The 21,110-nt window shown below is 49.5% G+C and overlaps 1 protein-coding gene across 2 annotated transcripts; it reads right to left on the bottom strand.

The window, feature by feature from the left end:
- Positions 1-2,301: 2,301 nt before the first annotated feature.
- On the bottom strand, positions 2,302-16,569 carry LOC102907615 (2'-5'-oligoadenylate synthase-like protein 1). Of its 2 annotated transcripts, XM_006995790.4 has the most exons (6): positions 16,342-16,566; positions 11,923-12,205; positions 9,358-9,533; positions 6,402-6,643; positions 5,320-5,467; positions 2,302-3,281 (listed from the first exon to the last, which is right to left on the bottom strand). In XM_006995790.4, the coding sequence occupies exons 1-6, from the start codon at positions 16,537-16,539 to the stop codon at positions 2,781-2,783; spliced, it is 1,548 nt and encodes a 515-aa protein (XP_006995852.1). In that variant the 5' UTR covers positions 16,540-16,566; the 3' UTR covers positions 2,302-2,780. The 2 variants fall into 2 exon arrangements, with proteins under 2 accessions (XP_006995852.1, XP_015844707.1); XM_015989221.3 differs by lacking the exons at positions 2,302-3,281; positions 6,402-6,643 and having other exon boundaries at positions 5,322-5,467; positions 16,342-16,569.
- Positions 16,570-21,110: the final 4,541 nt, after the last annotated feature.

Raw genomic sequence — 21,110 nt, 5'->3', positions numbered from 1 at the left:
TATGCATGTTTATGTGTGTGTGTAGATACATGAGCACAGAGGTGGGCATGAGTATGGAGGTCAGAGGTCAACCTGGAATGTTGTTCCTCAGGTGCTGTCTCCCTTGTTTTTTTTTTAAAGTCAAGGTCATTCACTGGCCTTGAAACTCACTGAGTAAGTTAGTAGAGGGTAACTTGAAAGGTAGAGAACAACTTGAGAGGGTAGTTCTGCACTTCTACCATGTGGTTCCTAGGGATCAAGTCCTAGGGATTTGCCTGGCTCCTTCCCTGGTGCTGGGATCACGAGGGTACACCACCATGCCTGGCTTTTATTATGTGGGTTCAGGGTGTGGAACTCAGATCCTTGCAAAGGTAAGCACTTTACTGAATGAGCAATATCCCTTTTGAGACCGGTGGACATATCCCTAGCTAGCCTGGAACTTGCTACGTAGACAAGGCTGGCCTTGAACTTACATTGCCCCTTCTTGTTTCTGCCTCCCTCATATCAAGATTACAAGTGAGTGCTTGTAATGACACCTGCTTGCTTTAGTCTTCAATCAATGGCAAAGTGATATACACACCAAATAACTTTTAAAAAAAGATCTGTATTATATTTGTGTGTGTGTGTGTGTGTGTGTGTGTGTGTGTGTGTAAACGTGAAAGGTAGAGGACAACTTGAGAGAGTCAGTTCTGCACTTCTACCATGTGGTTCCCAGGGATCAAACTCACTTTGCCAGGCTTGGCAGCAAAGACTTTTACCTCCTAAGCCATCTTGCTGGTCCCAAATAATTGTTTTAAAATATATCTCTTTATGATTTGTTTTCTGTGGGTTTCTTTTTGCCTGCTTATTTTGCATACTTGCATGTCTGTGATGATGTGAAAAAAATGTCTTGAGAGGAAAGCAGTCTTGAGTGGAAAAAGTTTTAAAAAGGGGCTCAGCACTTAAGAGCACTTGTTGCTCTTGAAGAAGACCTGGGTTCTATTCCTAGCACTCTCATGGTGGTGCACAACCATCTATAATGCCTATTCTAGGGAATCCGACATCAACCTCTGAGAGTTTCAGGAACGAATGTGGTGCACATACATATGTGCAGGCAAAGCACTCATACACACCCAATAAAATAAATAGACCTTAAGATTTTTTAAGTGACTGCTGTGATCGAAACATTTGAATCTCTTGCAAACTCTTGTGTGGAATTCCTACCTCCCCAGCTGATGGCATTAGGAGATGGAGCCTTTGGAGATGATTGACAGGCAACAGAGCCTTTATCACTGCTGTTAATGCTCCCAGAGATCTGCCTTTCTCTCTTTCCACCACATGAGTGCGTAGTGAGAGGCTGCTATCTGTAAACCAGCAAGAGGTCTTCACCAGGTACCAATGATCTTGAATTTCTCAGTAAGAAACAAATGCTTGTTATTTATAGACCACTGGGTTTATGGTGTTTTGTTATAGGAGTCTAAATGGATCAAGACAGTGACTTTTTTTTAAGTCTATTTTTCTTTTGAGAAAGGGTCTCATGTAGCTCAGGCTGGCCCCAAATGTAGCCAAGGATGGCTGAATTCTTGATTTTCCTGTCTCTGTGCTGGGATTACAGGGGTGTGCCACTACACCTGGTTTGGGAGGTTACTGGGGATTGAACTGGGACTTCATAGGTGCGAAGTGAGTGTTCTACCCATCGATCTGCCTCAGCCTTGTTCATTCCTTTTTCAAAGCACCTACAGGGGCTGTGTTACGAAGTATATAAAGCTATGGGTGAGCTAGCCTGTTTACCCTTTGCAAAAGAGATGCTCTTTTGGTCCCCGGAGGCAAAAGAACTACGAAATATATAGAATACTAATGTTAAATTATTCAGAGGTTTTTGAAAACCAGCTTTGAAGTGGACTTGAAACTATGGTAAATCCACCAGAAAACAGGTCAAAGGGGAGCCTTTGATAGGTTGTTTGGCATAAACCCAATCACAATATCCTTTGGCAATAAAAATGAGGTTTTCTCCTTTGTCTCTAAACTATTATTTACTATTTATGTGTGGGTTTTAGGAGTTATGGGCAGAAAACTTGGAGTCAGGGTCTCACGACATAGCCCTAGTTGGTCTAGAACTCACAATGTAGACGAGGCTGGCCTCCAACTCACAGAGATCTACCTGCCTCTGTTTCACAGAGGATTAAAGGGATTAAAGGCATGCTACCATTCTGAGGAGGGATTTTAAAAACATTGTCTGGTCTTCAATCTCTCAGGCTTTGTCTCTTTTCGTCTCAGTTTCTCTATATCCATCAGTCCCCAGAGCTGAGAGGCCTCTGTGGAAATGAATGAAAACCACTAAAATGGGAAGAAACAAAGGCTGTTTATTCTCAATTCGACAGGAAGTTGATGTCCTACCCTGCCTTTGATAGTCAGAGGCTGGCAGGAGGGTGGGGGACAGGGAAAGCTTCAGATATGCCCTGATGGAGGTTTCTGGTGTAGGCAAGTTGGAGATAAGACATCCTGAAGCCGGGTCAGTGTAACTGGTTGGGAGGTGAATTTGGCTTCCTCTGAACAAGTTAAGAGTTTATTAGTGAAACTGCCATTTACTGACCAAATCCTGGTAGTGTGGCCATGAGGATTTCTGCAGTGATTGCAGAATTCCATTGCCACACAGAGGGTCTGGCTGTTGTCTGGTTGCATATGACTTCTCACATCCCTTCTGGTTCCCCCTGGCAGGGTACTGAAGACTCGGACCATCCCGGCAGAGAACCGGAAGGAGGGGCGATGAGGCTGCTAGGCTAAGACAGTGATCAAAAATGCAGAGACGTTTACAGAGGGAACTAGCTGGGTGCAAATGAAGCTTTCCCCTCTCTCTTCCTGGACAGGGTGAGGGTGACACTGTCTTGGATGTCATAGGATTTAAAGTCAAACCAGTCCTGCAAGACGTGGCCCTGGAACTCCAGCTGCTGCTCCTGGCTTTGAAAGCCCAGCCGGTCTTCAATCTGCTGCTTCAGGCTCAGGACGAAGTCAAGGGGGTGGATGGCGTAGGCGTGGCTCCCACCATCCGGGTTTTTCACAAAGACCTGGATCTTGGGGGGGATGGTGTCCAGCAGGCAGATGTGGATGTGGGAGAAGATTCCGTAGTAGGCAAATGAACAATGGCTCCTGAGGAGCTGCCGGGCGCCACCGGGCTCTTGAAAGGACAGGCGCTGCAGGCCAGAGTAGCCCCGGCTCCGTCGGATTTTCTCCTTAAGTTTCTTTATGGGATCATAAGGGTTCACCCAGAGGATTAAATCGGGGTGACCCCACTGCTCCACTGTCACCTGGATATCTGGTGCTCTCTGCAAGACAGGAGAGGTGAGGTTAGGCTCACATTTCTGTCTGGTGACCTCTACATTCCCTCCCCAGATTCATCTTCGTCATAGCAAAAACAGCTTCCTCGTCACTGTCATGATCATCAGCATCAGCAGCAGCAGCAGATGTTTGGGGAGTGCCAATCTCTTGTAGGCTCCTACTGGGCATCTCCCATGAGTACATTTTCAGCCCCATGAGGTTGGCTCTCCTCCCACTTGGTAGACACAATGATTGTGCCCACGTAGAGCTCAGTATTCACTGCATGGCACAGCAGGGTTTTGAAGGACTCTAAGCCTAGCGTTGTAAAGTTTTCAAGAAAAAAAAAATCCTCCAGCCCAGCTGGGGATGACATATATGTGATATGTGTCATTCTGGCACTCAGAACAGGGGATCGTGAGCTCGAGAGTATCCTAGGATACGCAGTGAAGCCTGGCTTCAAAGATCCCAGAGGCACAGGCTGGGTGTGGTGGCGCACGCCTTTAATCCCAGCACTCTGGAGGCAGAGGCAGGCAGATCTCTGTGAATTTGAGGCCAGCCTGGTCTATAGAGCGAGCTCCGGGACAGTCAGGGCTACACAGTCCTGGTTTCATACCTTTCCGTCCTAGCCACTGGTTTGATTTGGCTGTCGCCCCTCATTTTCTGCCTGCACCTTACTTTAGAGTCTCTGCTCTAGTTTCTGCCATCTGCAGCCTCTTGTTCTCACACATACGCTGCTCATCCCCACCTCCCGTTCTTTTCTCTTCAACCTGGAGTATCTTCTTGGAGAAGGAGATAGATAGATGGATAGATAGACAGACAGACAGACAGACAGACAGACAGATAGACAGATAGGTAACAGATAGATAGATGCATAGATAGATAGATAGATAGACAGATAGGTAACAGATAGATGGATAGATAGACAGACAGACAGTGTGAGTGTGTATGTATCTATGTGTGAGTGTGTGTGTATGTATGTATGTGTGAGTGTGTGTGAGTATGTGTGTGTGTGAGTGTGTATGTGTGTGTGTATGAGAGAGAGTATGTGTCTGTGTGACAGTGTACATGTGGAGGACAGACAACTTTCAGAAGTCAATTCTGTGCCTTCTACTGGATGGCACAGGTAGGCACCAGGGATGGAACTCAGGTCCTTAGGCTTAGCAGCAAGCGCCTTTACCCACAGAGCCTTCTCACCGGCATTTATATCCTTGTCGGGTGCTTTGGGCTCATTCCAGCTTGAAATTCCTGCAGGGAATCTTTCCTGGTGATTCTAGCTAGTGTTTACTGTCTGTTTCCAGAGCCTCGTTAAAGACCTAATTGAACCTAGCTTTGCTGCCTATTAGTACTATGACCTTGATTCATTGACTTAACCCTTCCAGAGCCTCAGCTTGCCCTTCTGAAAAATGGAAACAATAGTCCTTACAGTAACAAACAATAAATATAGTGATAATATTCAACCTTTTCCTAGAATTGCCTGTGAAGTTCAGTGGAGATAGCCCCTAGACAAACACTTTGCAAATTGTAAATACTAGGTGATTATGCTCTTTGCCTGTGTCGGAGATGTATGATCATACAGTGTTTCTTAGTGCTTCTCATTTTCCGAGAGTCTCATCTCTTTGGTAATCTGTCTTGCAGGTTTGTGCACACTTGCTCTAGTTTGCTGCTGATGGTGTTGTATGCATTCCCTGAGGACAAGGTCATATCCCATTTCTGTACCTTCCACGCTTCTTCCTCCCTCTCTCCCCAACCCCAAGTCCAATGCTGGCACCTAACGGCTGAGTGACTTGACCTGGCTGTACTCAAAGCACACAAGCAGTGATCGGGAACGTGAACCTGATATTCCGGTAGGGGAAGAGGATAAGGATGTAAACGTTGGGATCTCAAGGCTTGGAAAAGTCAAAGTTCATAGCCGGCTGTAGGATGGTGTTGCAGGCTTCCTGCCTCTGAAGCGCTCTTCTCCACAGGCACCTAACTGGGCGAACCAACACCGTGCAGGTGTAGTGTTTGGATTGTCAGGCCACTAACAGTCCTGGGAAGAGCCATTACCTTCACAGTCCAGCTGGGGACCGGGGTGTCCCTGTTGTCATAGCAACAGTCCTGTTTCAGGCACTGGTTGGCCCGCTGAGCAACTATGTCCCATCTGTACCCTTCCGCCACATTGTGGGTGGGGTCTGCCGGGTCCAGGATGATGGGTCTGTAACACAGAGAGAGGATGCCCAGGATCTATCCAGTTTGGAGGCTGTTGTCTGGGGAGATACTTCTCAGCCACCATCCTTTCCAGCCATGGAGCACCTGTCCATCCTCCAAAGCTGTCAGTCAAGGAGGGCCTTAAACTATCACGGGAGAACAAGGGCATGAAGATGATGAGATTTTGGAGAGGATGAGGCTGCTGGATGCATCCTGGAGCAGTACGAGAGGTCCACTCCGGCAGGGGAGACCTCTCAAAGTCATGACAGGCTGCACAAGTTTGGGGCCAAATTTGGTGAATGGCCTTTGATAACAGTGACACCACCATTCACCTATTGATTGCTTCTGAAGCACTGGACCAGAACCTGAGCGAACCTGCTTTAATCCTCCCGACAGTTCGAGAGGGATTATCCTTACTATTATTGCTTACCCCTGGTTTAGAGGCGAAGAGACCTAGACCTTACAGTCTCATGGTTAATAGAGAAGGTTCTTAGCTGTTCCAATTCTCCTGCCGCAGCAGGGAAATTCTCAGGCTGCCTCTAAGATGTCTCTCCTGTATGCAAACACTGAATGACTAAACGTCACTGGCTTGAGTGGAGTCCGATGACCCTGTGGGAGGCTGCCTGAGGTAGACTCCATGTCCGTAAGTAAGACCTACACTTTGTGTTCCTGGAGATCGGGGCTTAGGAGTGGTGACTTTGTCTCTGGGATAGAATGTGAAAGCAGGCTCCTGGGGTGAACTGGACACCTTGAGCTCCATGCCTTCGGCTCCAGGCATCCCCCCACTCTCTGACCGAGATGACCAGGGAGCAGCCTATGCTGTCCCAAAGGCAGCCTCAGCGCACACGTCATCAAGTCAAGTCATAGGACTCCGTATTTCCCCCAGTCTCTCTCTCTTTGCTTTTTTCTGTGGGACTTTGTGTCCGGCGGTGGCCCGGTACCTTTCCCTTTTGAGCTGTCTTCTGACACAGTCCTCGATGACTGGGTTCTGCAGCGTGTAGTACTTGGTCCAGTAGATGCAGATGAGTTCGTGATCCTGGAGCAACTCCATCACAGTGGCGAGCCCTTCATCCAGCCTGAAGTTAGCATCCTCCTGGGTGCCTGCTTCCCATGCATAGACAGTTAGCAGTTCCAGGGCATAGAGAGGCGGCAGGTTGGCCCGGGGGCACTTGTCTCTCACATACTGCAGAGGGGGGGGGGGAGAGACGGAGAGGGATGTAAAGATTAAGTGTAAGGAGGGCATCCGGCCCAGGGGCAGAACGTCCAAAGTCGAACCTTAGTTCTTCTACCTACTGGCTGTGTGACCTTGGCCAAGTCGCTCTCCCTCTCTGGGCCTTGGCTTTCCCATTTTAGGATTAAGGGCCTAGGTTAGTAGGATTCAAATTGTGTCTGAATTCAAATTTAGGGGAATATAATTTATCTTTGAATTTCTTTTTCTTCGTGTGTGTGTGTGTGTGTGTGTGTGTGTGTGTGTGTGTGTGCATGTCATGGTGTGCTGCAGGTGTGGGGGTCGGAACTCAACTTCCTGAAGTTAGTTCCTCCCTACAACCTTTACTCGGGTTCCTGGGGTCAGGTTAAATTCTAGTCACCAAGCTCGTGTGGCGAGCACTTTTACCCCACTGAGACATCTCACCAGATGGATCTGAAATTCTTTTTGTGTGTTTGTAAAAGCGGGTGACAATACGTGGGCACGGGGGTGGGGGCTAGAGGTCAGTGTGATGTATTTTCCTCAGTTGCCCTCCACATTTTTTTGTTGTTGTTTTCTTCGAGACACGGTTTCTCTGTGTAGTTTTGGTGCCTGTCCTGGAACTCACTCTGTAGACCAGGCTGGCCTCGAACTCACAGAGATCCGCCTGCCTCTGCCTCCCCATTGCTGGGATTAAAGGCATGCGCCACCGCCGCCCGGCACCCCTCCACATTTTGAGACAGGCTCTCTCACTGACCTTGGGTCTTGCTGACTGGCTAGACTATCTCGGCCAGCAAGCCCCAAGGGTCCTCCTGTCTCGGCCTCCCCGGTGCGGTGGGGGCAGATGTGCCACTGTGCCGAGCTTTTTGCATGGATTCTGGAGATCTGACCTCAGCTCGTCACGTTTGTGCCTCCAGCCCTCCTTGTTCCCATCCTGACTTCCTCCAATGATGGACTGTAATGTGGAAGGGGTAAGCCACATAAACCCTTTCCTTCCCAACTTGCTTTTGGTCATGGTGTTTCATCACAGCAATTGTAACCCAAGCTAAGACATAACTCTTTTTATTTTTATTTTTTCAAGATCAGGCCTGGTTATGAAGCCCAGGTTCTCGTGTGTGTGTGTGTGTGTGTGTGTGTGTGTGTGTGTGTGTGTGTGTGTGTTACAGATGAGTATTCTACCTGGCAGCTAATTTTTTTTTTTAAAGAGTAGATTGATTGTAATAGAATCCATCCATGGGCAATCTCTTTTTCCTCACTCCAGTATAGTGAATTTATGAAGAGTAGCTGGAGATGAATTCACAGGTAAAGATGAGCAGTACCATCAAAGAGGACTGAGATAGAATTTTACCAGACTCCTTAAAAAATTACTTTATTTTTAAATAATGTATGTGTGTGTGTATGCATGTATGTGTATGAGCGTGTGAGTGTGGGTACCCATGGAAGTCAGATCCGGATCCTCTAGAGCTGGGGTTAGCCTGATCTTGGCCCTGAGACCTGAACTTGGGTCCTCTGGAAGAGTAGTGCCTGCCCTTAATGGCTGAGTCATCTCTCTAGCTCCTGTGTAGCTGTTTTTGAGACAGGGTCTCACTATGTAGCCCAGGCTGGCCTGGAGCTCTCTATATAGTCCAGGCTATCCCTTTTGCTTCAGTCTCCTAAGTGCTGGGGTTACAGGTGTGTGCCATCGTTCCTCACTTTTCCCTAAGTGTATCTGTTTATTTTACAAGAAGACATCACACACACACACACACACACACACACACACACACACACACACACTACCATAAGTGCGTGTGCTCATGGTGGAGCTGTTTCTGATCCCTCCTTTTCTCAGTTTGAATAACTCTGCACACCCGGTTATTCTGACATATACTGGGTTATTTCCAGATGTCACATTACCAAGGCCAGTTCATTCGGTGATGACCAGGACACTCAGAAGCGAGCATCACCAAGAAGCAGATAGTATGGATGGATTTCAAGGAATCTTTCCTCTCCTTGCCATCAAGGCATTGGGCTTAACGTTCACAAACCCCAGAAGCAGATGTCAGACAAAGGAGATTGTAAAGTTTGCAAATGTCCCAGTGTTGGGGAGCATTTGACTATGCAAAGATGTGTTGCATTTGTTTATGTTGAAGAATATTTGTTTAACTATGTAAAGGTATATTTGTTTAACTATGTAAAGATGTGTTGCTGTTTTACCTTTGCCTGCCTAAGGCACCTGATTGGTCTAATAAAAAGCTGAACAGCCAATGGTGAGGGAGGAGGTATAGGTGGACTTCCAGGCAGGGGAGAGGAATTTAGGCTGGGGGGCAGGGGAGAAAAAGAGATGCCAGGGAGATCCTGGAGGGGGTCGCGTGGGAGTGTGGGTCGCCGGGGTTGGGGGGCAGCCTGCCAGACACAGAGAAAGCAGGAAAGTAGGACATACAGAATGAAAGAAAGGTAAGAAGCCCCGAGACAAAACATAGATGATTAGAAACAGGTTAAATTAATTAAAAAAAAAAAAAAAGCTAGTGGGACAAGCCTAAGCTAAGGCTGGGCATTTGTAATTAATAAGTCTCCCTGTTTTCATTTGGGAGCTGGTGGGTGGCCCAAAGAAAATGCCAAGTACACCCTAGCATTCTCCCACTCTCCCCCGACCCTGTTTCCTCTCGATGCACCCCCCCCCCGCCCGCAGCCCCCCCCCCCCCCCCCCCCGCCGCCCGCAGCCCCCTGACCTGCTGGTACCAGTGTTTGACCAACCGCAGGAAGCTCTTCAGCTTAGTTGGCCGGTGCTTCACGAAGTTTCTCTGCAGCTCGCTGAAGGATGGAGAGAAACTTCCAGGGTACCCGTCAGCCTTGATCATATTCACATAGACCTCAGGGGGTAACGGAGTGTTAGGATCGTTAGGCCCTGAGGAGAGTGAAAACAAAGACTGAGTGAAGATTCTGGAAGCCCTGGGGAACCAAGTAGGCATTTGGCTCAGTCACTCTGGGGTTATGTCTCCAGGGAGACTTGAGACCTTGAGTGACGGTCTTTCCAGTGAGATTCATTCTCTCTCTGTTTTTTTATTTTTCCCCCAAGACAGGGTTTCACCTGCCTGCCCTGGAACTCACTCTGTAGACCAGGCTGGCCTCAAACTCAGAGAGATCCACCTGCCTCTGCCTCCTGAGTGTTGAGGTTAAAGGCGTGCGCCACCACCATTACCACCGAGCTTTGCTGGTGAGGTTCTTTAAAAATTTCATACTTTAAATTTTATTTTGGTGTCAGAGTCTCACTAGGTACCCACGGCTACTTGTTCTATAGACTGGCCTGGCCTTGAACTCTTAGAGATCCACCAGATACTCTTTCCTGAGTGCTGGGATTAAAGGCATCCTCCAACACATCCCATCTGGTGAGATTCTTATTCCAGAGGGCCAGCTTTGGGCTCTCCCTGTTACAGATCCTCCTGGACATCCCCAACACTTCCGGCTTTCTTTAATGTCCATTTTATCAATAGATCTCTTTCTGGGTGATTGAAATCTGGTGATATTCATAGGGGAGAACTGGGTCCATGCCATGCCATGAATGACTTTCTTCCTGAGGCTGGATCCTACTTCTTTCTTTCTTTCTTTCTTTCTTTCTTTCTTTCTTTCTTTCTTTCTTTCTTTCTTTCTTTCTTTCTTTCTTTCTTTCTTTCTTTCTTTCTCTCTCTCTCTCTCTCTCTCTCTCTCTCTCTCTCTCTCTCTCTCTCTCTTCTTCCTTCCTTCCTTCTTCTTCTTCCTTTTTTTTTTTTTTTTTCTGAGACAGGGTTTCTCTATGTAGCTTTGGAGCCTGTCCTGGAACTTGCTCTGTAGACCAGGCTGGCCTCGAACTCACAGAGATCCACCTGCCTCTGCCTTCCGAGTGCTGGGATTAAAGTCATGCACCACCACTGCCAGGCCTGGATCCTATTTTTAACACCCACGGAATAATGCTGTGCAGATTATAACCAGTGGGAGTTGGCATATGATACAACACTCATTATGGTTTGGATTTTCAGACTTGTGTGTGTGTGTGTGTGTGTGTGTGTGTGTGTGTATCCATGTGTGTGCCTGCACGCGTTTGTATGTGCACAACATGCATGGGTGCTCAGGGAAGTCAGAAGAGGGCGCTGGGTCCTATGGAGCTGGAGGTACAGGTGGTCGTGAGCTGCCATGTGGTCCATAAACTAGGTCCTCGGCGAGAGTAATTTCCCTTAACCACTGAGCCATCTCTCCAGGCCTGGTTTGGATATTAAGTGTCCCCTGAAGACCCGTGTGCCAAAGGTCTAGTTGTCAATCTGAGGTGAACCTTTAAGAGGTGGAGACTAGCAGAAGGAAGTCAGGTCATGGGGGCTGCCTTTGAAGGGACTGTAGAGACACCTCTCCTATAGACAGCTCCCTCCCTCCCACAACTCCTTCCTGGAAGATGAGCAAGTCTCTTCCTCCCTTACATTACTCCACGCTAGCTTGGCATGTAGGCCGGAGACAACAGAAAGAACCGCATGGTTAGTTACTGAAACCTCTGATACCATGAGCCCAACCAGGGCTTTCCTGCTTGTAAGTTGCTTATCTTGGGTGTTTTGTCCCAGTGTTGTGAAGCTGACTAACATCATATCACCAGCCTTAGAGTAAGACCTGGTGGAGAGCCAACACTTAGGCGTCTCTGCCTGAGGACAGACAGCAGGTGCAGGTGACTTAACCCTCCCGCGTCTGGGGCTGTCCTCAGCTAATGATAATTAATCACTGCAGTGCCAGGGGGTAGTGGGCGAGGTGGAGGAGGTCCCTTATAGCAATCATCTGAACTCTACAGGGGCAGGAAGCCAGTTCCTCAGGGCTGAGGGAGGCATTTAACGCCTTCCCCTTTCTGGTTTTAAGTCCCCAATGAAGTGCATGTCCCTAGACCCATCTTCACCACAGGTCTGCTTCTGGGAAGGCAGTGCGTGTCCAGACACGGCAAGTGTCTTGTAGGAAGGACTCAGTTCCTAATCTGAGTCCTTCCCCTGCTTGGGTGTCCGAGCTTTCCGAGAATTCTTCCCACGGTAAGTCCCTCCCTGAACATGAGTTGGTCCTTACCCAGCGCACCCCATTCTTTCCCACCGTGTGTCATGTGTTCAGAGCGCGCCTCTGTGATAAGTTTCTGTTTCCCAGGTCTGAGTGTGTTAGTCTTGAGCACACGGTGGCAGCTCGGCCCCAGCCCAGGATGTGGGTAGCGTGGAGGAATGCACGTGGCCACCAGAGGCAAGGGGTCCCAGTCTCCTGGGGTGGGTAGGCCGGACATGTAAGACGTCTGTTCCCCTTACCCAAGGCTCTGTAGGCAGGCACGATGGTGACAGTGATCGGCTCCCAGGTCTCTCTTGTCGTGATAGTGAAGATGAGACCACTGGGGACTCCATCAGTCACTCCCACGTTATAGAGCCCCAGGTCCAGCAGGTCTTGGCAATGATATATCCTTTTCTGTATGGTTCTCAGGACAGCTTGGTGGTGCTTAGCCTCTTCTTGGAAGCTGTGGAAACAGCTGAGGAACACCACCAGCTCCACGTCCGTGGTACTCCGAAGCACTGTGCCATTCCCGAAGCAGCCCACCTGCGGAAGACAGGACTCTGTCACCCCAAGGCCCTCTGCCATGTGCCCAGCAGCCTTGGGGGCTCTTCCAGGCAGTATATCCCTTTAATATATAGTCCTTCCACGGGGGCTAGGTGAGAAGTGCTACCATCTCACGTCCCAGGTGCAGACAGATGGAGGGTGAACTTGGCACTCAGGATCTCTGGCAGCTGGACTCCTTATGGTTTCTATCCGACATCAGGTCTCCCTAATCACCCTAGAGCTTGCTGCATAGCTCAGGCTGTCTTTGAACTCACGAGCCTCCTGACTGATTCAGCCTCCCAAGCAATGGGGTTACAGGTGTGCCCTGCCATAGCAGCCCCTGCTTATCCACTGCCCTGTACACCTTCGGAGACTCGGTCTTGTCCAACCCAGAGAAAGGCCCACTGCAAGGGAATAATGACCGAGTATCTCTAATCTGAAAACTCCAAAATGTTCAGAATCCAAGAGTATTTTAATTGCGGACATGCCACAAGTAGAAAGTTCCATCCCTGACCTCATGTGACCCAAAATATTGTACAAAAATGCCTTCGGGCTGTGTGAAAACCCATGGACATGTGAGTAGATCTGGGTCCTATCCTAAGATATCTCCTTATGTTTATGTAAATAAGTCAAAGCCCAGTGTGTGTGTGTGTGTGTGGGGGTTTCTAAACCTGAAACACTTCTGGGCCTGAAGTATCTGATAAAGGGCTCCCAGCCTATAGAAATATCTACTGCATGGGCTGTGAAATGGATAGCCTCATCCGTCCATGCTTGCTCCCTCCCTCCCTCCCTCCCTCCCTCCCTCCCTCTCTCCCTCCCTGAAACTGTATTTGGATGGATCAAGGAGCCTCCATGACGGTAGGCAAGCACTTTGGTACTGGATGCCTAACCCTGACCTTTGAATCTTATCCCTGATTTATCTGCTATGTGATCATTAGGAGCCCAAAGTCCATCACGAGTAAAATGAAAATAATGATGAAATGTGAGTCATTAGAATCCAGGCAAGGTCAATTAAAATACTGTATGCTGAGGGCGGGGTGTGGGGCCCGGGGTCCTGGGTGTCACCGGTGTGTGTCTCTTCCTTTTCATCTAGTTGATTCTTCCACTGCCTAGATATAGTCTCCCTGTCTCTTAATGGCAGGAGACTGCACTGTTTAATTTTTTTTTAATTGTGTGTGTGTGTGTGTGTGTGTGTGTGTGTGTGTGTGTGTGTGTGACACGGAAGTCACAGGACAACTAATGGGGGTTCCTTCCTTCCTTTCACCAAGTGGGTTCCTGGGATTACACCCAGGTTATCAGGCTTGGTAGTAGGCACCTTTCCTTGCTGAGCCGTCCTGCTGGCCAAAGAACCAGATGATTCTGAAGAGAGAGCCAAAGTTTACTCTCCAGGCTCTGCCTCCCTGGCATGCAGTCTGTCTGGCTCCCCTCTTTCTCACCACACATTGGTGAGCGTGGGGCTGCCGGGGGAGGGTCAGTCTCCAGGTGGCTACCGTTCCTGGTCAGTGGAGTCACTGCAGAAATTAAAATTCTGCCGTCACAGACTGAGCGGGCCCCTGTATCTGGCACCACCAAAGACTATTTAATACAATCCTCCACTCTCATCACCACGGAGACGGGCCTGTGACCCGGCTTCCCAGCTGAGGAGACAGGGAGTGAAGCACAATCTGCTTGCAAGGTCTCCCAGCCAGACAGGGAGCCAGATGAAAGTCAGAAGACCCGGCCTGCCGGTACCTCTTCCTCCTCTACATCCTGGGATGCTGTCCGTGAACCACACTCTGTTCCCAAGGAGCAGGCACCTGCCATCGATATTCTCCATTTTTATTCTGATACCACCAGTCTTCAGACTCAGTATTCCTACCCTGAGAGAAAGGACTGGAGATGGGTGCTGGATGTGGGCACAGGGCAATCCCTCTCAGGTCCTGTCTACACTACCCACTCCCTTCCTGACCCCCCTCAGCAGGTCCTGTCTACACTGTCCTCTCCCTTCCCTGAGCAGTTTAGAATAGACTTTATGATTTGCTTCTGTTGGAATCTACTCACACCTGATTGGTTAGATGAGCATTCATTCATGTGGACAGCTCAGGGCCCACCCCCGCCCCTCCCCCGGAAACTCCAAAGGTGCAAGGAAAGAAGGCTTCGAGTCTAGGGTGCATTCTCGGAGTCTTTCCCTTTGGGTGTGGCTATCATTTAGTGGATTAAGGGAAGCAGAACTGAGGCTTAGCAGTTAGCATCTGTCACCATCAAAACTCATTCTGTTTGTTGACTCTTCCTGGGTACTTTCCGATTCCATCCACTGCTTCCTTAGGTATGTCAGGGAGGGAGTGGTCTAGAGAGAAGTCCCAAGTCCCACGGACCAGAAAGAAGCCCTAGGTAAGCGTCACAACGAAAGTGTTGTGTCTAAGAATTTACCCTGAGATAACCTATAGGCTGCACTGCCCCTGTGCTGGGTGGTGGGAGATGACGTTCATGATGCCACAACCACAGTCGGGCAGGTCCAAGGGTCTGAGACACGAGACCCACGGTACCATCAAAGCCACACAGCTGCTGAGAGGAAAAGCCCAGAGACAAATCCAGCTCTGAGTTTAAGACTGTCACTTCTAAATCACGTGACCTGGGGCCTTGGGGACAGGATTGGTGCAAGGAGGGCACAGGGGCTCAAGGCTACCGAATCCTTCCCAAGAGCAAAAGTTAAAGCCTTAGGCTGGGGATCCAGAGTCCTAACTCTAGCCTGGATGCTGCCACCAATTTGGCGTGTGACATTAGGCCATGTCACCCTCTCTGTGTGTCAGTCTCCTTCATGTTTAAATGAACAATGGGCTGAGGCTAATTCTCTCAAGTTTTGTGCGCGTGTGCCTCTGTGTGTGTGTGTGTGTGTGTGTGCCTATGTGTGGAGGCCAGAGGTCAACCTTGGGGCTCATTCCTTTAGGCTGTCCACCTTGGTTTTAGACACTGGGGGTCTCTTACTGTGACCTGGGGCTTGCTGACTCGGCTAGGCAGGTGGGAGTCCTGGTGATTCCCCTGTCTCTGCCTCCCTAGGGCTGGAATTCTAAGTGTGTGCAACCATGCTCAGCTCTTTACGGGGGTGCTGGAGATCAAACTCGGGTCTTCAGTTTACAGTCGCCCTGCTCCTTCCAGAGTCTGCTGAACTCTGCCTGTCCTGGGCTGTGATCCTAGCTAGCCCCGGGGTGGATGAGGTAGCTGGAGGAAGGATTTGAGGGGGAAAGGTCTTAGAACCTTGGGTCACAGCTTGAGTATTCGAATTCACACCCCAGCTCCAACACCAGCTGTGCAAGTGAGCAAGCCACACTGCCCCTCTCAGCCCCCACTCTAAAAATCTTTCTGTTATCAGAAAAACAAAACACGGACAAGGAGGAAGAAGATCCAAAGAACTCCCAGGCCCCCAGCACATCAGAACCTGTCCCGTCTGTGTCTGTCTGTCTTTCGTAGGCGCAGAGTCTCGTACACACTGAATGTTTATTCACCTTAACAAGCAGTAAGGAGCTTTGTCCCGAAACAGCATAGCGTGTGAGTCCCCCCAAAAGAGAGCCCCCAAACCCAGCAGGTGCTATCAGACTTGGCAAAACAAACAGCGGGTTTTCTTACCCAAATGCACGCCGTATTAAACATTTACCAATCGTCCCTAAACGTACACACACACTCTCTCTCTTTCTTCTTATCTGAATCTTGTAACTAGGCTGGCTTCTAACCTATGGTCCTCTTGCTTCCACCTCCCAGGTGTTGGGATTGCAGGAGTGGGGCCCCCAGGTCAGGTTCCCCAAACTGTATGTTACTGTATTTTATTTGTCAGGCTCTAACGAGAGGCCTCACATTGCATGTGGCCATTATAACGCTTAACACCTCTGTTCGGCTCATCTGTAAAGTGGGAAAAGAATTGTATCTACCTTGCAGACTGTAAGCCTCAGTGACGGAACATTAAGGGTTAGGCTACCCCATGCTCCCCAAAGGTGGTCTGTTAGCTTTTTGACTGGTTCATTCTGCTCAAGGCCGCGGGCTGCAGATGGCTATCTGGGGTATCCTGAGATGTCAGCAGCGTGCACTAGGGACTATGCGTTTAGGGGACCCCTGGCACCGGGTTTTGCCTTATCCTGGTTAGGAAGGGAGAGGTCCAGTCTTACCTTGACCACCTTCAGCACCCGCACATCCCGGGGCTGTCCACGTTCTCCCTGGAAGTTCTCCTGCCTCAGGAACTGTTCCACCGTCCTCACCGTGCCCAGCACCTCCTCTTTCCATTCTCTAGTTGGCTGCAGCCACTGAGCCACGAAGGAGTCCAGCTTGGAGGCTGGGAAGCTGTACAGCTCCTGGGCCAGTGCCATGTCGGGTGCTGACCGGCCCACCGCAGCAGGGTTATATAGCCAAGCACCCACCCAACTTCCCGACCACACCTCCTTGTTTCTTTAAGGTGGCTCTTTTCCAGCTGACCTCGAACACCCTGTGGTGGAAAGGATGGGACAAGAGAGGAACCGGGGGAGTAACAGGCTCGCCGGGGGTCCCCTTCTTGGAGATGTGTTGTCATGGGAGATGTGCTGGGGGATGGGAGGCTGGGGCCTCCTTAACAAGCGGGTCGGGGCCGCCTTAACAAGGCTGGCATCCGGCCAACGTTTGTGCCCTAGGTTTCGATTCTCTACACACGGAGTTTCCCTTCTGTGACGTTTGCAAACTGAAATTGGCTTGAGTTTGACCTTCTGGGGACGACACCTTGTCTAGATGACTCAGGCCAGCTGCCCCCACCCATCATATGGAAAATGAGGTTTGGAAAGAGAAAGGGCCGACTCATGGTTGTGGTAAAGAGTGAGGACTGGAATCGAAAGGACACTCTGAAGTCACCAGAGGCTTGACCTCGTGGACTTCCCTACTTGATTATTTAAAAGAATCTTAAAATTTAAATTACATTATTTATTTGTGGTTTTTTTTTTGGGGGGGGGGTGGAGGGGATGCATGCCTTGGTGCAAATGTAGGGGTCAGAGGGCAACCTGCAGGGGTCAGTACTGTGCTTCCACCATATGGGTTCCAGGAATCGAACCCGGGTCATCAGGCTTGACGCCAAGCAGCTTTACCTGCTGAGCCCTCTCACTGGCCCAGACCCTCACATTCTTTATGCACCAGCTCGGTTTAGTAATGAGAGCCACCTCATAAATTCGTGCCGCTGAAACGTAAGACTGCCGAGCAGAGAAAATACACGGCCAAGCATTTCTGCTTTCTTACAAAGCATTGAATCAGTGGCTCGCGGACACCGCACTAGAAAGACAAGCTAAGAAAAGGCCCCGCAGGGCTCTCTGAGCAACGGAGCAAATGAGCAGGAAGGGAGACTCCTAGAGTCTAGGATGCTTCTCCCCACTCCCAGCCCCTCCCGCTGCCAGCAGGTACAGAGACCTGGGAGGAAGCCAGGGAGGAGAATCTGTTGAGGGTGGATGGTAGTGCCAGCCAACACCGGTTTAACATGAGTCTTGAAGACTGGAGTCGGAGGGATGCGGCCGCAGCTCGGGAGCTCAGGGGCAGAGGGTTTGAAGAGGGCGTGAAGCCCTAGGCTCAGTCCCACAGAACCACAAACGAACAAAGGCAGGCCAACTGGAAATCAGTCAGGAAGGAGGGAGCGCGCAGAGGCTGAGAAGTGGGAGCAGGGGCTGGTTGTCGGGGACTCACAGTGAACAGACCTGGGCATGCGCTGAGGAGGGGACACATCTGGGTGGGAGAGCACAGTGCTGCTGCTCACTCACCGGTTCCCCACTTTCCTGTGTTCGCTCATCCGACGGACATTTACTGAGCACTTACTGTGTTCCAGGCACAAGAATCCTGGTCCCCAGAGAACTTACATACCAGCGGTTAGAAAGACAAGGAGCCGTATTACCAAGTAAAATTAGAGTAAGTAAAAGGTCGATGAGAAGTAAGCAGAAAAATAAAACAGAAAGGGGCCAACAGGTCGTGTGTGTGTGTGTGTGTGTGTGTGTGTGTGTGATATAGGTGCTTGGTCTATATAATCAGGGAGGGCTCACTTGAGGAGGGCTTGAACAAAGACAAGAAGGCAGTGCAGAGTGAGCCTTATATACGGCAGACGGAAGAGATCCTTTGTGGCAGAAAGAGAAACATGAGCATGTGCAAAGGCCCTGTGGTGGCAAGGTGCTTGTTGGGTCTGAGGAATATCGGGGTGCTCAGAACGGAATGATCACGGTGGGGAGTCGAAAGGGAATAAGAACTGAGTCATGCTGGGCGGTGGTGGCGCACGCCTTTAATCCCAGTACTCGGGAGGCAGAGGCAGGCGGATCTCTGTGAGTTCGAGGCCAGCCTGGGTTACCAAGTGAGTTCCAGGAAAGGCGCAAAGCTGCACAGAGAAACCCTGTCTCGAAAAACCAAGAACTGAGTCATAAAGAGTGGGAGGCAAATGCTGCAGCCTCTTGAAGACTATTGTAACTTTGGCTTTATTCTGAAAGAAATGAGGAACAGCTGGAGAGTTCTGAGCAGAGGATGGCTATATGGGCTGACTGATTATTTTTTCTCTTTTGGTTTTTGGAACAGGGTTTCTCTGTAGCCATGACTGTCCTGGAACTCACTCTGTAGCCCAGGCTGGCCTGGAACTCACAGAGAGCCACCTGCCTCTGCCTCCCGCGTGCTGGAATTAAAGGTGTGCACCACTGCTGCCTGGTTCTGACTGATATTTTAAAAGACACCTTTTGTTTGATTAATTAATAACTTGAATGTGTGTATAGGCACTCACATGTGCATTGCACACAATATTAATAAAATGAAATATTTAAAAAAAGATGCCCCTAACACAGAGATAGTTAGAGCCACAAGACTCGCGTGGAGAAGAAAGAGTGAATGGAGACTGAGCGCTGAAGCAGTTACAGGATTCAGAGTCTGGGGAGATGCGAGAGTCCAGCAAAGAAGAACAAGGAAATGCTGGAGGGCGAGGAAAAGAATGTTCTGGAAGCCGAGTGATAATATTGTTTGAGAAAGAGGAAGTGGCCCACTGGGTCACATGCCAGGTGGAACGTGTCCTGACTCTGCCCTGAAGGCAGTGGTAAGTCAGAAGCACAGTGTGCAGCGAGTTAAGACTCTAGGGCAATCGCTCTGTCATCTTCTCCTTGAGGATAGATGGCAGAAACGCAAGAGCAGATGGAAGGTCTGGACCACTCATGGCAGTCCACGTAGGACACAATGGTGGGCTGGCTGGTGGTGGTGCGTGCCTTTGATCCCAGCACTAGGGAAGCAGAGGCAGGCGGGTCTCTGTGAGCTTGAAACCAGTCTGGTCGACACAGTGAGTTCCAGGTCAGCAGAGGCTACATAATGAGACCCTGTCGAAAGAAAGAAAAGGAGTGTGTGAGTGTGTGTGTGTGTGTGTGTGTGTGTGTGTGTGTGTGTGTGTGTATGTGTGTGTGTGAGTGTGTGTGTGTGTGTGTGAGTGTGTGTGTGTGAGTATGTGTGTGTGTGTGAGTATGTGTGTGTGAGTGTGTGTGTGAGTATGTGTGTGTGTGTGTGTGTGTGTGTGTGAGTATGTGTGTGTGTGTGTGTGTGTGTGGTGGGGGTAATGAATGGACACGGAGGAGGTAGGAAAGGGAGCTTGGTACTAAGTCTGTTTAGGAGGGAGCAGAGACATGAGGTAGAACAGGAGAAAACATGGGTGACTGCTGGATCTTAGGTGTGGACCTTGGGCCACGTTAGAAAAAGGAGGAAGCGTCGGTGTTTCCTATATATGCACAGGTGTGGGTCCATTCACTGGAGCATGATTCTTTAAGGCCAGCCCCTTAAAGAAAACAGACTCGGGGATGGAGAGATGGCTCAGTGGTTAAGAGCACTGACTGCTCTTCCAGAGGTCCTGAGTTCAATTCCCAGCAACCACATGGTGGTTCACAACCATCTGTAATGAGATCTGGTGCCCCCTTCTGGCCTGCAAGCATATATACAGACAGAACACTGTATGCAAGAGAGAGAGAGAGAGAGAGAGAGAGAGAGAGAGAGAGAGAGAGAGAGAGAGAGAGAGAGAGAGAGAAAGAAAGAAAGAAAGAAAGAAAGAAAGAAAGAAAGAAAGAAAGAAAGAAAGAAAGAAAGAAAGAAAGGAAGGAAGAAAGAAAGAAAACAGACTCCCTCCCCAGCAGGCATCTACTGTCATTGGCTCTTCATTAAATGTGGGGGCTCCGAGGCTCTCATCCCTCCGCTGGGTTGATCTTGTACAGGTGATCCGCTGTGAGTTCACAAGACAGTGGCCCTGTCGTGTCCAGAAGACGCTGATTTGCTGAGATCCTCCCTGACTTCTATCTCCTTTGATGGCTCCTGACCCTCGGGGTGTGTGTGTGTGTGTGTGTGTGTGTGTGTGTGTGTGTGTGTGACATATGTCCCGGTGATGACTGAGCATGCCGCACACGTTTATTCTCGGTCCCTTAGCCAGCTAGGAGATTGCGTAATAACCACTCAACAACGAAAGTTCTCTGATGCGGGCTGAGAGCTGCACTGATCTATGGGTACAGAGATGGGAATTATTATTATTATTATTATTTGTATTTTCTCCATCTCCCTAGGCCCTATATTTTTGAGACATGAATTTAGAGTTCATTTAGGAAAACGATCGTACTAGGTTTATCCTTGAGACCTACAAGCTCCCCAGCTATGGATTCTGGGCTAGGTTTACAGTACTGGGCATGTGTTTCCTCCCATGGAACAGACCTTAATTGCAGCCAGGAGGCAGACCCTATAATGTGCACACCACTATTGCACCCAGGAGCATATCTTGCTGGGTAGTCCTTACTGTAGCTTGAAGGGTCCATAGTTAGGTAAGATTGCTGATGACACCCTCAGCACCCTGTGTAGCACCTTCCTGGACTGTGAAAGCTGACCACCAGAGGGAGCTTCATGATGCTGACTTTCCCAAGTCCTGTGACTAAAATAGAAACTT

This window comes from Peromyscus maniculatus, chromosome 23 (assembly GCF_049852395.1).
Source record: "Peromyscus maniculatus bairdii isolate BWxNUB_F1_BW_parent chromosome 23, HU_Pman_BW_mat_3.1, whole genome shotgun sequence".
NCBI lineage: Eukaryota > Metazoa > Chordata > Mammalia > Rodentia > Cricetidae > Peromyscus > Peromyscus maniculatus.
Note: the sequence above shows the minus strand (reverse complement) of the source record. Positions and strands in the feature narration are given on the sequence as shown.